This window comes from Python bivittatus, unplaced genomic scaffold (assembly GCF_059951505.1).
Source record: "Python bivittatus isolate LINGU-HERP-01145 unplaced genomic scaffold, Pbiv_v1 ctg000700_np1212, whole genome shotgun sequence".
Lineage (NCBI taxonomy): Eukaryota > Metazoa > Chordata > Lepidosauria > Squamata > Pythonidae > Python > Python bivittatus.
In genome coordinates this window covers 73,684,123-73,698,055 of record NW_028277098.1, presented here as the reverse complement: position 1 = coordinate 73,698,055, position 13,933 = coordinate 73,684,123, and the positions used below count along the sequence as shown (strand labels likewise).

Sequence of the window (13,933 nt, the reverse complement as noted above, 5' to 3'; positions counted from 1 at the left end):
GATCTTCTACCATGTAGTGGTTATATCAGCTTCCATTCATTTGTGGGTTCATATATTTGACGACCAGGATGTTTAGATATTTATATGCAACTATACACACCCATTTTACAATGTAATTCCTTTAAACACATATGTCTCCTGAACAAAGGAATGGGGAATTGTAAGAAAGGGAGGAAATTCTCCAAAATTGAACAAATTCTATATAAACCTTAATTAACTATAGTTCATGCTGAAATTACCAATGATCACATCAGTTGCTGCACAGCATGTGAGTTATACGGTTTGAACATAGAGTGTCTGAGCCAATATGAACATGGTGACTGTGTTCTAATGGCAAACTAAAGCCAGAATTCACTAAAATTGTTGTGTGTACCTATCACTGTGGTTTGTACACTATAATTTATAGCTTAGCTTTAGATATGAACCAGACCACTAAGCTTCTTCATTAAAGTACAGTTAAAACTAAATATGGCTTAGCACAATATGTAAACTCAACCACTGAATATTCTTTGTGTAGTTTAGTGATAAGTGACAATTTATTAAAACCACATCATAATTATTTTACAAAGTAAAAAGTATATTGGTTGTTCTGAGTTACTATTTCCCATCCTATTATATTAAATTGTAGGTATGCTAAATAGGCATTTTTTAAATGTCACTAGCAGCAAAATCATACGTTTTCCATAAATATATCTGCCAAATTGTTTTTAAGGAACATTTTCTACCCTATGGAGTTGTCATCTCAGTTGCTGAAATGCACCTCTAGCTGTATGCTTTTCAAAGCAAAGGGCAGCGATACAGCAATAATTTCCTCCACATATTTTTCTTAATACAAATATCTGTAAAACAGGTATCTTCTTAGTGCCAGGATAGGGGGAAAAGTTTTATGATTACTGCAGGTTGGAGATAAGCTCTTTTACCTCTGCTAGGACTAAAGCCAGGGATGGATAAAAAAAAAAAAAAATAGCAGTTGGATGCATTTAAGACACGTTTAGCACAATGCCTACATGCTACAGAGTAAAACCAAGTAAAATTATTGAGACACTAGTATTGATAATTATAACATTAAGTTAATGTAGATTTATCAAGAGTAGGCTGTCCTAGATGATGGATTGCAATACTAAAACATCTTCTGTAATTCTACTGAAATTATATTTCATCAAAATATAGGTAGTTCTTGAATTACGACAGCAATTAGGACCAGAATCTCCAGCACTAAGTGATACGGTCATAAAGCTCAACATCATGTGACTGCATCACTTAGTGACAGCATTTCCAACAACCCCCATTGCTGTCGTAAACCGAATCCCACTGGTCGTTAGCCAAGAACCATCCCATTCCAAGCCATTCCCAACTTGGTCCCTCCAATCCCAAGATTCAGTTCTTCCAAGCTAAGAAACTGCCTCCCTTTCAACTCCCCACAATCGCCTATTTCCCCCCCATCTCTGCCCTTCTGGCCACCACACCCCCTGCCTTGTGGGATGGAAAGCAGCTCCAGAACTGTGCAGCTCTGGGGCTGCTTGCCGCACTGCAGGTCAGGGGCTTCTTGGCACCCGCAGCTCTGGGGCTTCAAGAAGCTCCTGAGCTGCAGTGTAAAGCTGCAGCCACCCCAGGAACTCCAGCCACCCCAGCCCAGCACCACAAAGCCACAGCTCCCCTGAGAAGCTGCAGCCACCCACCCCAGCCCAGCAGCATGGCACGAAGCTGCAGCTCCCCTAGCCCAGCAGCATGGCATGAAGCCCCAGCCACAGCAACCCTCACTACCCTGCACTCTGCCACCCAGCTGATCTTTGCTGTCTTCTTGGTTCCACTGCTGACAAGGTGTGCCTGACCTGGCCCTTCACGAGGCCTTTTTCCCCAGGTCTTGCAAGGAAACTGCCACATGCGACCTCAGGAAGAAAGCCTCGCATGGTCAGCAGCTGCCTCACAAAGGGCCAGGTCAGGCATGCTCCATCAGCGGGAGCAAAGACGGTGAAGGTCAGCTGGGGCTGGTGGAGCACAGGGCGGCAGAGACCACAGAGTGCAGGGTGCCAGAAGGGCAGAGATGGGGGTGGGATAGGCGGGTAGGGGGAGTTGAAGCTTCCCTGCAGTCGTAAGTGAGGGCAGGCTACCAAGCACCTGAATTTTGATCAGGTGACAGCATGATCCCTGCAACGGCCATAACGTTGGGTACCGGGCATAAGTACCATTTGTTCAGAGCCACCGTAACTTTGGACAGTCACTGAACAAATGGTCGTAACTCAAGGACTACCTGTAATATGTTATTGTGGCACAGATCCAGTCAAGTTAACAGAAGAGATTTAGTTGCAAATCTGAATCAGATTAGAGACAATATCTATTTTTAAATGATTATACTTTGCTGCTGCTATAGATTCACCATGGAATGGTTTCTAACAGAATATACACAAATGTCTGTTTCTCAGCACTGTTATTTTTAAATTATGGAAACCAACTTATTGACAGTTACACATACAGAAAGTGGAATTAAAAATTGGGCAGATGGGTACTCACTTCTTTGTCGGTTTTTAGTAAACTTTCATTTCCAGCCGTTGATGATGAATTCAAGATTTGGCCAAGGGGACGAACAACAGCATTTGCCACCTCTCTTCCCACATTGTCAGGATAACTATGAAGTACGCTAGTATGACCTTTATCATTTTGAATTACAAGGTGTAGAGACCTCCACTCTGAGTACATAATGCCTTTATACTGCAGAGTAGACTGTACGTGGAATGAAAGAAAACAGAGTTAATGTTATTTGTTATTGTGTACTATTGTGGATAAAAAGGATTGTGGCAACCCATAAAATTATTCAGACAGGAACTGAAACCAATAATCTAATAAAATAGCATACTGACTATTCATCAGTTGGTTCACTATTCAGTTGAGGATTTTTTAATCTACTCCTCCCATTAGCTTTATTGCTGAAGCAGGAGCAAACTTCTGAGACTAAAGAATATCCTTTTAGTACTTCTTTTCATTCATACTGTAATCGAAATTCATGTTATGATTATTATGTACTGTTTATGCAACTGACAACCTTGTGGAAATGTTAGTGTGCTCTTTTATGTCAGAGTACACTGGCAGTTTGTCCTGATCTTTCAACTGGACAAGCAAAGTTGTTTTAACCACTGTGTTATATAGACTGTCTCTCTTCACAAATTTTAATTTCATGTTACCGTCAAAACAGGGATGAATCTGAATCTCAAAGAGATCTAGTGTATAAATATAATACCTACCACACAGAGGCTATTTCAAGCTGTTTCAAGATATCAGCTGTACTCCTTCCTAAAGGAGCCCTAAGGATAGGAAAGTGTGTCAATTATGTATATGCAAGTTATAGCCATAGTTCATTATTTAGGGGCAGTTCCGCACATCCCAGTGGACTTGCCTCTTTCTTCCCTCTTATGTCCTGGTATTGTATGATGTTGCTTCTTCCTCTTCCAGCTGCCAAGAACTATCAGTCCTCTTCTGTTGCTACAAGAGAATGTGAGGACTAAAGACTCATGCATATTAAATTATGCACAGCCTTGAAGCAACCTTTATAGAACTGTTTGTCCTAAATGTAGACCAAGGAAGAACAGAACCACCAATGAGTCTGAATGGGAAGATGTGTATTGTATTTATACACTAGGTCTCTTTGAGGCAATACTAAATCGGCACAGTTAAAGGAGAGAGAAAATAAATAGAACTCCAGTGTAATTACATAATACAGAAATGCTTCACACAACATGCAACAACAACAACCTGGCACAGTACAAACGATTTGAAATAAAAGATGCATATTGGAACTGAAATGGAATATTTATAATTTATATATTAAAGATTAATAATGCTGGATCTCTGACATTTGATAATATTACAGAAGAATAAATGATAGCTCTTAGCTATCTTGCCTAATGGACTCTATATCATCCTTCCCAACAGTTAAACACTTCTACTGAAAATATTCTAATGGACATGGAAATAGACAAGTGGACAATGTAACTGGATTCTCCATGCCCTTACTATGGCCAAAAGACTGATAATGCAGTATTGGAAAGATAAATGTATGGCGCTCTTTACTCAATGGATTGAAGACCTGATCGCACTTGCCACCTATGAGCGGATTGCGTAGACTTAGACTTTGTATAGACAAGTATAATGAAATACAGGACTCATTTACACAAAACACAGTAGGTTAAAAAAAAACATGACAGTCATATAAATGTATTAGAAATATATACGTGCTTGATTAATATTTGCATTAGATAAGTATAGAATTGTAACTGCTTATAATGACAATGACATATCATACTGTTTTTTCTTTGTCGCACTTTTTTCACTTTTTTGTAAAGCACTTATTTTTCTTTGATGATATATATATCCCATCATTAGTACGATTGTGTTTTGCTTTCTTTCTTTCTTTCTTCTTTTTTTGTTATTAATTAAAAAGCAATAATAAATAAATAAAAAGAAACTATTTTAATACCACTACAGGGGTCAAACAGGTGGCAAGAAAGGAAACAATTTCTTAACTTCTGTAGAAGTTCCACTCCAAAAATGGTCACCTGGCATCCTCATTATTAAGATGCTTAAGCTGTATTTTGAATAATAGAAAGAAGTTATATTCTGAACAAAGGATATGAAGTTTTTTTGTTATTTATTTGTTTTATTAAACTGTTGGGCTGTGCATACTTCAAAATGTATTTGCATACTTCAAAAAGTATTTGGATCTCCTGGAAGCATGCGTATACTCAATAAAGCAAACCTCCTTTTTCAGGTTCATGTTGAAGCCTGAAAAAGATTGGGCTGCTGTAGTGAATGGCAAAGAGATTCCACACTCACACAAGGTCCAAAGCACTTTTTCCGAATCATTTTTAAAGCACACAGACAGCTCTTTTAAATTGTTCGTGCCCACATGTAATACTCTTGAGAGAAACAATTATAAAATGAAGGGGAAGAATGGACAGACAGGCTCTGCTTTGATTTTCAACTCTAAATGGATACAATGGTTGAAGAATTTACACAAGTTATTTAAATAGGATATTTGTGGGAATTGACACCTACAGAGAATATCAGACTATAGGAATATCAATCCTAAAAGAGCACTGCATTCAAAACCTGACGCAGATAAGGCAAATCTTACACTAAGGTCTATGCTATGTTCAGCAGAAGAAATATAACACAGTAAGTTTATTACCACAGGAGTAATGCCTGCATTTTATCATTCAGGATTCAGGTGAAAATATCCACTGAAGACTGGTAATCCATTTACAAATTTGATTTAAATGTTTATGCAAATACAGTAGATATTTGGGTGGTTCTAAAGGCTGAAGAGCATATATATATATATGCACTACAGGTAGTCCTCGCTTAGCAAATGCCTTGTTCAGCGACTGTTCAAAGTTATGACAGTGCTGAAAAAATAACTTTGCAACCAATGCCCATATTTACAACCTTCACAAGCGTCCCTGTCACATGATTGCCAGTATAGTCAGTATGCATTGTCCTGTGCCTAACCGGTTGTTTTTCTTTTTTCAACCTCCTTGCATAGTGGAGAGATTGGAGAGGAAGGAATTACAAGAGAGTAAGTAAGCACACAATGGGGAATGCACATAGAAAGGAATGCAATGGAGCTGGTAGCCCACTACATAAACATTCCAGTGTATTCCCCATTGTTTGCTTGCTTACTCTCTTGTAATCACTTCCTCTCCAATGAATGTAAATACAAATATTATTTCCCTTCTTGCTAATTATCCCAGTGCCTGGGGGAGCATTCCAAAGGGCAGGGGAGTGGTTAGGAGGCGAACAAAACTCAAAGGTGTAAAACATTAGTCTTGTCAGTTTTGAGCTGGCTATCCCAGCCCTGGGTTGAGCATTCCAAAGGGCGGGGGAGCAGGAAAAGGAAAGCAAAATCTAAAGTCGAGGCCTGGGGGCTGTGGCAGCTGGCTGAGACTGCTGAAGGCCTCAGGCCTCTACTTCAGCCCCAGCCCCGGCACTGCCACTGACGAGTGCCACTGTGCTGGGCAGCCAAAAGGGCGTAGATGGAGAGGGAGATAGGCTAGTGGTGGGAGTTGCAGTGCCCCTGCGGTCATAAGTGTGGGCGGGCTGCCAAGTACCTGAACTTTGATCACTTTGACCATGGGGGTGCTGCAACAGCTGTATCTTCAGGCACAGGTCGTAAGTCCATTTTTTCAGTGCTGTCATAATTTCAACAGCATTGAATTTTTAATTTTCCCAATAGTTAAAGTACTTTGGATATCATATTCATGCAAAAAAGCCTTCCATGAAAACTCTAGCTGGTAAAATACTCTGCAGCTTTAAAACGTTAACCCTGAGACTACAAACCATATGGTCTACAAGCAGACTTAGTTCATATACCATATGAAGTCATAAACTATAGTTTACAAACCACAACAATTAAATTGACACATTACACTGAGCCACAATGCAGTATGTTTGATTTTGATTTAGCGTGATGTTAACCTAGCTTCAGCCTGACCCAGTTCCTCATTACAGCAAGTATGACAAATCCTGAGTTTTGAACAGATGTCACAGTCTGAACGGATGGTGTGATGTTGATGAAAAAAGAATCTGTGGCCTGGTTTATTCACTGAGCTAAAAAAACCTTGCAAAGGTTTTTGCACCTTAACCCTTAACCCAAACCTTGCACCCTAACCCTTGTGACTCATTCAATAAATTATGTTTAAGCATGCTCTGTAACCTAGCCTGTATCTTACCCTCTATGGGCGTGACAGACGTTCCAGTCCCAACTGTGGTCATAAGTTGAGGGCTAACTTTTTTTTTCTATTTTTCTTGAATATATGTATATGAAAGTGCTCTTTTATGTCCAGCTCAGCACCAAAAGGAAAAGTTAGCACAAAGTGTCCCTTCACAAAGAACAATTCCAAATGGGATTATGTAAATAAGAATGATATGCAGACAAAGGAAGATAGCACTAAACATGAAACTGATATATTCAAAAGGATTTCCTTCACTCCTACTGACTTCCTAAAAAGTCAACTTTTATTTCCTGGAGAAGAAAATGGAATACAATATGTGCCACTGCTTAAAAGAACAAGAAGCAATTACACATCTGTCAGTTCTTTTGGCATATATAAGTTCTATATGTGGCTTAATGTGATGTGTGAACCCATTCCAGCCATGCTTTCTTACAACTTAATCTTCATGAATCAACATTCTTCCTTGGTCATTCAGATCAAATCCAGATTCACAGTATGGATTACCTATGACCAACAAAGGTACCTCTTGTTGGTACAGTCCTTGGTCACTTTATAAAACATCTGAGCTTTTATTGTAACACTGTATATCATCATCATAAGGCCATCTACATTACTTTCTAAATCCTGGCTTTGCAGAGCTTGAGCCAATATGAAATAGTCATAATTATAGTCTAAAGTCAGCAGTTTTGGAGTTTTAAAATCACTGCATCCATATTAGCCCACTTTCTGGAACTAGTTCATCTCTCCTATCCAAGATTTGCTTTAGCTTTCTCTTCACTCCACTTCCTATACAATTCCATTCTGCTTGTCACACTTTAAAACTTTGCAACATTAATTCAAAGATTTCAAATCCTTATTCTGTTTTTTCTCCTTTGAAATTATTATTTGCTATACCTTTTTGCAGCCTATTTAGCATCTCTATATAGCAGTATATCCAAATAAATCATGTACTTTAAGGGAAAACCCCCCACAAAGTTCTCATTGTTTGTGAAATAACATAGTATTTTCAGATATGGACCTATGGTATAGGTTGTGTGTACAGCACAGTTAGATGAAGCAATGTTGTTACGTTAGCTTGGTATTTGATATTGTGATTTGATTCATGCAATGCTAAACTATAATGTGGTGTGTTTCCTTCTGTTTTAGTATTTTGTGCAAACCAAACCACTAAGGTTTCCTCATCAACTAGATTTTATCTGGGTTAACACTGTTCCTAACACAGACCAATGATTCATAAAGAACATTCAGATGTGAATTTAAACCAATTAAATTAAACTCTATTTGAGGGTAAGGTTCAGCACCAGACAAAAGAGAATGCCGTGGCCAGTTGATTGACAATTTGTCTGATCTGTGCCACCTCTGCACTAATTGGCCAGCAGTTCCTTGTTTGTTTTTAAACACACTGCACTGAGCTGTAGTGTAGTTTGTTGAGTTTCAGTTTAGCATAATGTGTGATCACCTTAGCTACTGCAGCTTTTTCAGCAAATCATGGTTTATAACTTAATGGCTATAATGGTGATTTATTCATTATTGTTCAGCAAGCTATGGCTTTTTCTACTGCTTGAATTCAGTAACTCGGTGTTCTGAAAAGATAAACTTACAAAAAATGAAAAAGATACTTTATACCCCACTACAAAGTGCATCACTCATTTCCCCTCCTGCAACCACGAAAAGGTAGATGATGTTACTAAAGTTAACACATGCTAGAGTCCCCATACCTCCGGATTTTTCCGGAGACGTCCAGTTTCTACCGCAGTCCCGCTCCGTCCTGCCGGAACTAAAATTATCTCGAAACGTCCGGGCTTGGAACTGCAGCGGCAATTCAGCTGGAGGAAGCGGGGGAGCGGCGGCCGACGGCGCGCGCAGCACTCAGAAGTAACAGGTCTGGCCCTTCCCAGCTAAAGTCTGTCGGAAAGACGCCAGGACCCTGCGGCCTCCTGATTGCTGTGGGAACAGAGAGAGGGAGTGGCCAGCAACCTACAAGTAAAGAAGCTGCTGGCCACGAAACACCAGAAGGCACAGTCCGAAGTTCGGGGAGTTTATAGTTACAGTATTCTTTTCCTTCCTGAAAAGCCTTTCTAAATGTTGGTTTATTTCATACAGCAAATATTGACTTAAGTAGCAGAAACTTGTGCTGCTTCTCCACAAACACCAGATGAGCTCACATTTTTATCCTTTCCTATCATAGTTGAAGTAGCAAGGAGTTGTACCAGCTACCACAAACACTGAAGATTTGGGATTTCATACCAAACACTGGATTAAAAAACAAACATCCCCGGGTGTCCTCTTTTTCAAAAGCTGAAGTATCATTGATAATCCCAAAACAGGCCAGATATTTAATGCATAACCTGCCCAATAACCAGAGTTGTCTAGGCCATATACCAGAAAAATTAAAAACATAATACACAATAGAATAATAATTGGTTAAAAAAAACAACACCCAAGGAACAAAATTGAAACCAAATAAAACCAGCCCCAAATAAAAAATGTGCAAAGAAATAAAAGCACTAAATGGTCCTTAAACTTGGGAGAATTAATATGCTTTCACCTGAGATCAAAAAGATACCATTGGCAACACAGAAAAATCTATGCATAGATTTTTAATTTTTATTATTGCTTTAGTTGACAAAAAGTCAGTTTTTAAACACAATATTAAACTTTGACCACACAACCTAATACTGATCAAGCTTTCTATTATATCAGTAAAGAGCCAGTTCATAAGCAGAAAGTAAATATATATCATCCATCCAAGGCTCTAAATGCGGATGCCACTGTCTTTCCATTTTAAAAGAGTAATTTTTCCCCCACGCCCCATGCTCAGTAAATCCATAGTTCTGAATATGATAAATTCTAAATGTTTAGCATATAATTCAAAATCACATTAGTATCTTAATCTTATTACTGTTCCTAATCCAAATGAACAAACTTAAAATATTAAACCTAAACAGAATAGTGGGGCAAGCCTGTATTATATGAATGTGTCCCTCCATAATTTTACACTTGCAGCATAATGAATTTGAGAGCCAACTTTTTAAAAAACATTTTCTGAAATGTCTAATAAGCATGAGAAAATATTTTATTGAATTAGTCACACTTTAACAGCATATCATAATATTCTTTAAGATCCTAAATCACTGATCTGTAATTATGGGGTAAGTGAACTATTTATTTCAAAGTCCTTGCACATAGCAAATATCTATCTTAACAATACTCTTTAGTTGTCTATAAAAACATAGACTTAAAAGTAACATTTTAATGCCAACAGTAATTCACAAGTTTTAGATACTGCTAAAGCAACTGGGCCAAACCATTAAATCAAAATATTTTTTATTTATTTAACAGATTTATATAGCTGCCCATCTCACAGACGTGACTGGGTGGCATAGAATAAAACAACCAGTTAAAACAATTAAAACAAACACAAATATAAATAAAAAGATGTGAGAATGGACTAGCATCCTATAATCATCTTGCAGACTCCCCATTTCCATGGGATCTCCAAGCCTGCTGAAAAAAACCCATATTTTCAGGGATTCCTACATGCCAGTAGGGTTGGGGCTTTTCTCGCTTTGGGAGGAATGATGTTCCAAAGGGCAGGTGCCATGGCAGAAAAGGCTGGCTTCCTGGGTCCTGTCAGATGGAACTCTTTAGCAAATGGGACAGGTAATATGCCCCTCCTGCCAGACTTGATGGGATGGGTAGAGAGGTGGTCCCTCAGATAGCCTGACCCTATGCCATGTAGGCCTTTAAAGGTCAAAACCAGCACCTTGAATTGAACCCAGAAGCAAACTGGCAATGAATGCAGCTTGCATAACTGCCCATGCCGCTGCATTTTACACCAGTTAAAGTGTCCGGATGCTCTTCAAGGGCAGCTTCATGTACAGAACATTAAAATAGCCCATTCAGGAGGTGACCATGGCATGAGTAACTGTGAGCAGAGCCTCGTGATCCAGGAATGGGCACAACTGATGCACAACACAAAGCTGTGCAAAGGCCCTCCTAGACAAGACTGCCATGTGCTTTTTGAACAGGAGTCATGAATCCAGAAAGATCCCCAGATTGTGCACCCAGGTCTGTTTGGGGCAGTGCAATCCCATCCAGTACCAAAGATGGTAAAGTCCCGGATCCAGAAGGCCCTAAAACCCAAAGCCACTTAATCTTGCCAGGGTTCAGTTGAAGCCTGTTGTTCCCTATCCAGACCCCCACAGCCTCCAGGCACCAAGACAGGACATCAACAGCATTGTTTAGTTTGCCAGGGGTAGAGATACATAATTCAATATCATCAGCATACTGATGATACCTCAGCCCATGGCAACGGATTATCTCACCTAGTGGGTTCATATAGATGTTAAACAGGAGCAAAGAGAGTACCGAACCCTGCAACACCCCACATAATAGGGGCTGAGGGTGGGACCTCTCACTCCCGATCAACTCCGACTGGTATCTACCCCATAAAAAGGAAGAAAACCAGCACAATACAGTGCTAGCCATTCCCACTCCATGGAGCTGATCTAGAAGGATACCATGGTCAACGGTACTGAAGGCTACCAAAGGCCGCGAAGTGGATGGATGCACTACCTCCATCCCACTCCTGCCAGAGGTCATCCAAAAGCATATTTAATTTTATATTTTGCCATTGTGCAGTGTTATAAAAGTGCCTTATGAAAAACAATACCAACTGGCTTAGAAAAGCAACATTTACATTTTATTTTAATGTCTTAAAATATTATATGTCATAAAATCATTTACTGTTAACTTATTGCTTCTTACTTATCTGCTTAAGTGCATATAAGGATTGTAAAGAAGTAAACAAAGCAGACAGCTTCACAGATAATAGGTTTTATACGTTTAATTATTTAAATTAGCTTTATAGGTTTTATGTGTACAATTTTATGTTATGTTAAATTTATTTACTTAATTCACTTGCCTAAATACTTGTGGCTTAGAGTTAGGGTTATATACATATGGAGTATATTATATTTTATTTTTCTTTCCTTTCTGTACTAGTCGCTTACCATAATCATTCAATCAATAAGGGTCAAAATTCTAACATCTTCCAAATATAATTTGCAGCTTTTAATGATGAAAATAAAATTGAAATGTGACGAAAAAAGGAACCAAGTCCTGCCAAGATATCAGAGGAATCATATAAAAACTTCCTAGCTGTGCCCATAGCAGTTTTTCAGCTTGATCTCTTGGATGCTATAATGAAATAGAGATCAAAATATATGCCCAATGATAAAGAAGAAAGTCAGGAAGTTTAAAGCCCCATATAGGGTTTATATGGTAGTCATAATTTGGATAAATAAAATTTAGGGGTCTGTCCTTCTCATAAAAACTTTAATAACTTATCAATCTTCTTGAAAAACCTTAAAGGTATTAAGAGGGGAATCCTCGTATGTATCAGTCTTGAAGTAATATTAATTTTTCCCATAAACTGGCTAGGATTTTTAACTATCTATTTAAATCAATATTAATATGAGATGAAGACTCTGATACATTTATATCTACAAACAAAATTACCTTAGGATAATTATTCCAAGATATTTAAGTGAATCTAAACACCAAGTAAAACAATGTTTACAGATTTCCATAAATATATCAGAGCTTACAGGATATACGAGACTTACTCTAGTTAATAGAGTAACCTGATAATGTAACCAACCATTTATTATTAATATATTTGGGTATATAATTTTCATAATTTAGAAAAGTTTGTACTCAACTCCATCCACTTTTATACCCAAAATATCCTATAACATACAAAGAGATAATGGGCATCCTTGAAGATTCCAAGAAATATCTTGATGAGGAAATAACTCTATTTGTATTGACACTGGCTAAAGAATTAGAATATCATATTTTAATCCAATTAATAAAAAATTCATGTTTTGCCAAGATATAGCCCCAAAATTTTCACTGTACCATATCAAAGGCTTTGTCTGCATCGAACAAGATCCGATTATTTCAATTTTTCTCTGAAATAAGCATTAACACTATATCTAAGGTTTGTTGCCCCTTTACAAAACCAGATTGTTCAGGATCAACAATCAAATGTAACATTGTAATCTATGTGACAAGATTCACTGTCAAAATTTGGCATCAACATTTAAAAAAGAAAATTGTACAATAGTTTGCATGGCCAGCAGAATGTTTGGTGGCCTTCAAAATCACAGCTATATAAGCTTCATAAAATGAAGTAAAAAAAAAAACTTTATTAAAAAAAGCATCATCGAAAACTTCCAACAATATAAGAGCAAAATCTGTGTTTCTTACACCACTGAAAAGGATAACCATCAGGACTGTGAAGTTTTCCTGTTTTCACAGATTTAATAATATTTATTATTTCCTGGAGACACAAAGGTACAGCTAGAAAAATTGTTTGGGCATGTTTAATGTTTGGACATGTTTCAAATGAGAGGCCAATAATTTACCAGGTCTTTCACCAGCTCCAAAAATCATTGATTTGATTCAATGAACATTTTACATTACATAAAGAGAATTACATTTTAGTTCAGCAAACATAAAATACATAAATTATATTGTTCTGGTGTAGGTTCTCTTTCATATCTACTCAAAAGTTCCTTAACTTTATTTTTGAAAAGTTGTTTAGGTGTTTTTCTTCTTCTTCCATAAAACATATGCAAAAATACAATCACTAATATATCTTTAAAGCATCCCAAACAACCAGTAAGTTTTTAGAACTTTGATTTTAAAAATCTTCAGAACCATATTCCATCTGTTTCTTTAATAACACCAGTGAGATTACTTTTTTTAAATAATAATTGATATTACTGAAGAGTGATCAATAGAGCTTATATTACATTTGTCTATCCATTCAAATAAGGACTGAGATAGTAAAAAAGTAATTGTTGGAAACAAGTTTTCTGAGGTGGAGTTAAAAAAAGGGTATTCCTGCTATGAAGGAACCATACATAGGATGTTCTTAGTGACCATGTTCTGCATTGTAGCTGTCCATCTTATTTGGAAGGAACAAGTAAGATGATCACAGATCATCTTAGCATTCAGACAGATAAATATGAGAGGAAATATTCCTTCAGTCTCCTGGTCACAAACCATGTATGGTTTTAAATGTCAAAAGAAGTATCGCAAAATGTATTAAAATCCTGTCAGATAGAAAACTGTGTAAACTCGATTTCTCTCACCCAGTAACCCCAAGATTGGAATTATTAAACTGCTAATCTTTA

General features: G+C 37.6%; 1 protein-coding gene across 5 annotated transcripts in view; it reads right to left on the bottom strand.

Annotated features, from left to right (window-relative positions):
- RALGAPB (Ral GTPase activating protein non-catalytic subunit beta) overlaps positions 1 to 2,747 on the bottom strand; it is a 65,262-nt gene extending 62,515 nt beyond the window's left edge. For 4 of the 5 annotated variants that reach the window (XM_088128462.1, XM_088128463.1, XM_088128464.1 and 1 more), the window contains exon 1: positions 2,512 to 2,747. In XM_088128462.1, coding sequence (XP_087984588.1) covers positions 2,512 to 2,697 — 186 coding nt within the window. In that variant the 5' untranslated portion in view covers positions 2,698 to 2,747. The remainder of the gene's footprint in view (positions 1 to 2,511) is intronic. The other variant, XM_088128466.1, reaches the window with a different exon arrangement.
- Positions 2,748 to 13,933: the final 11,186 nt, after the last annotated feature.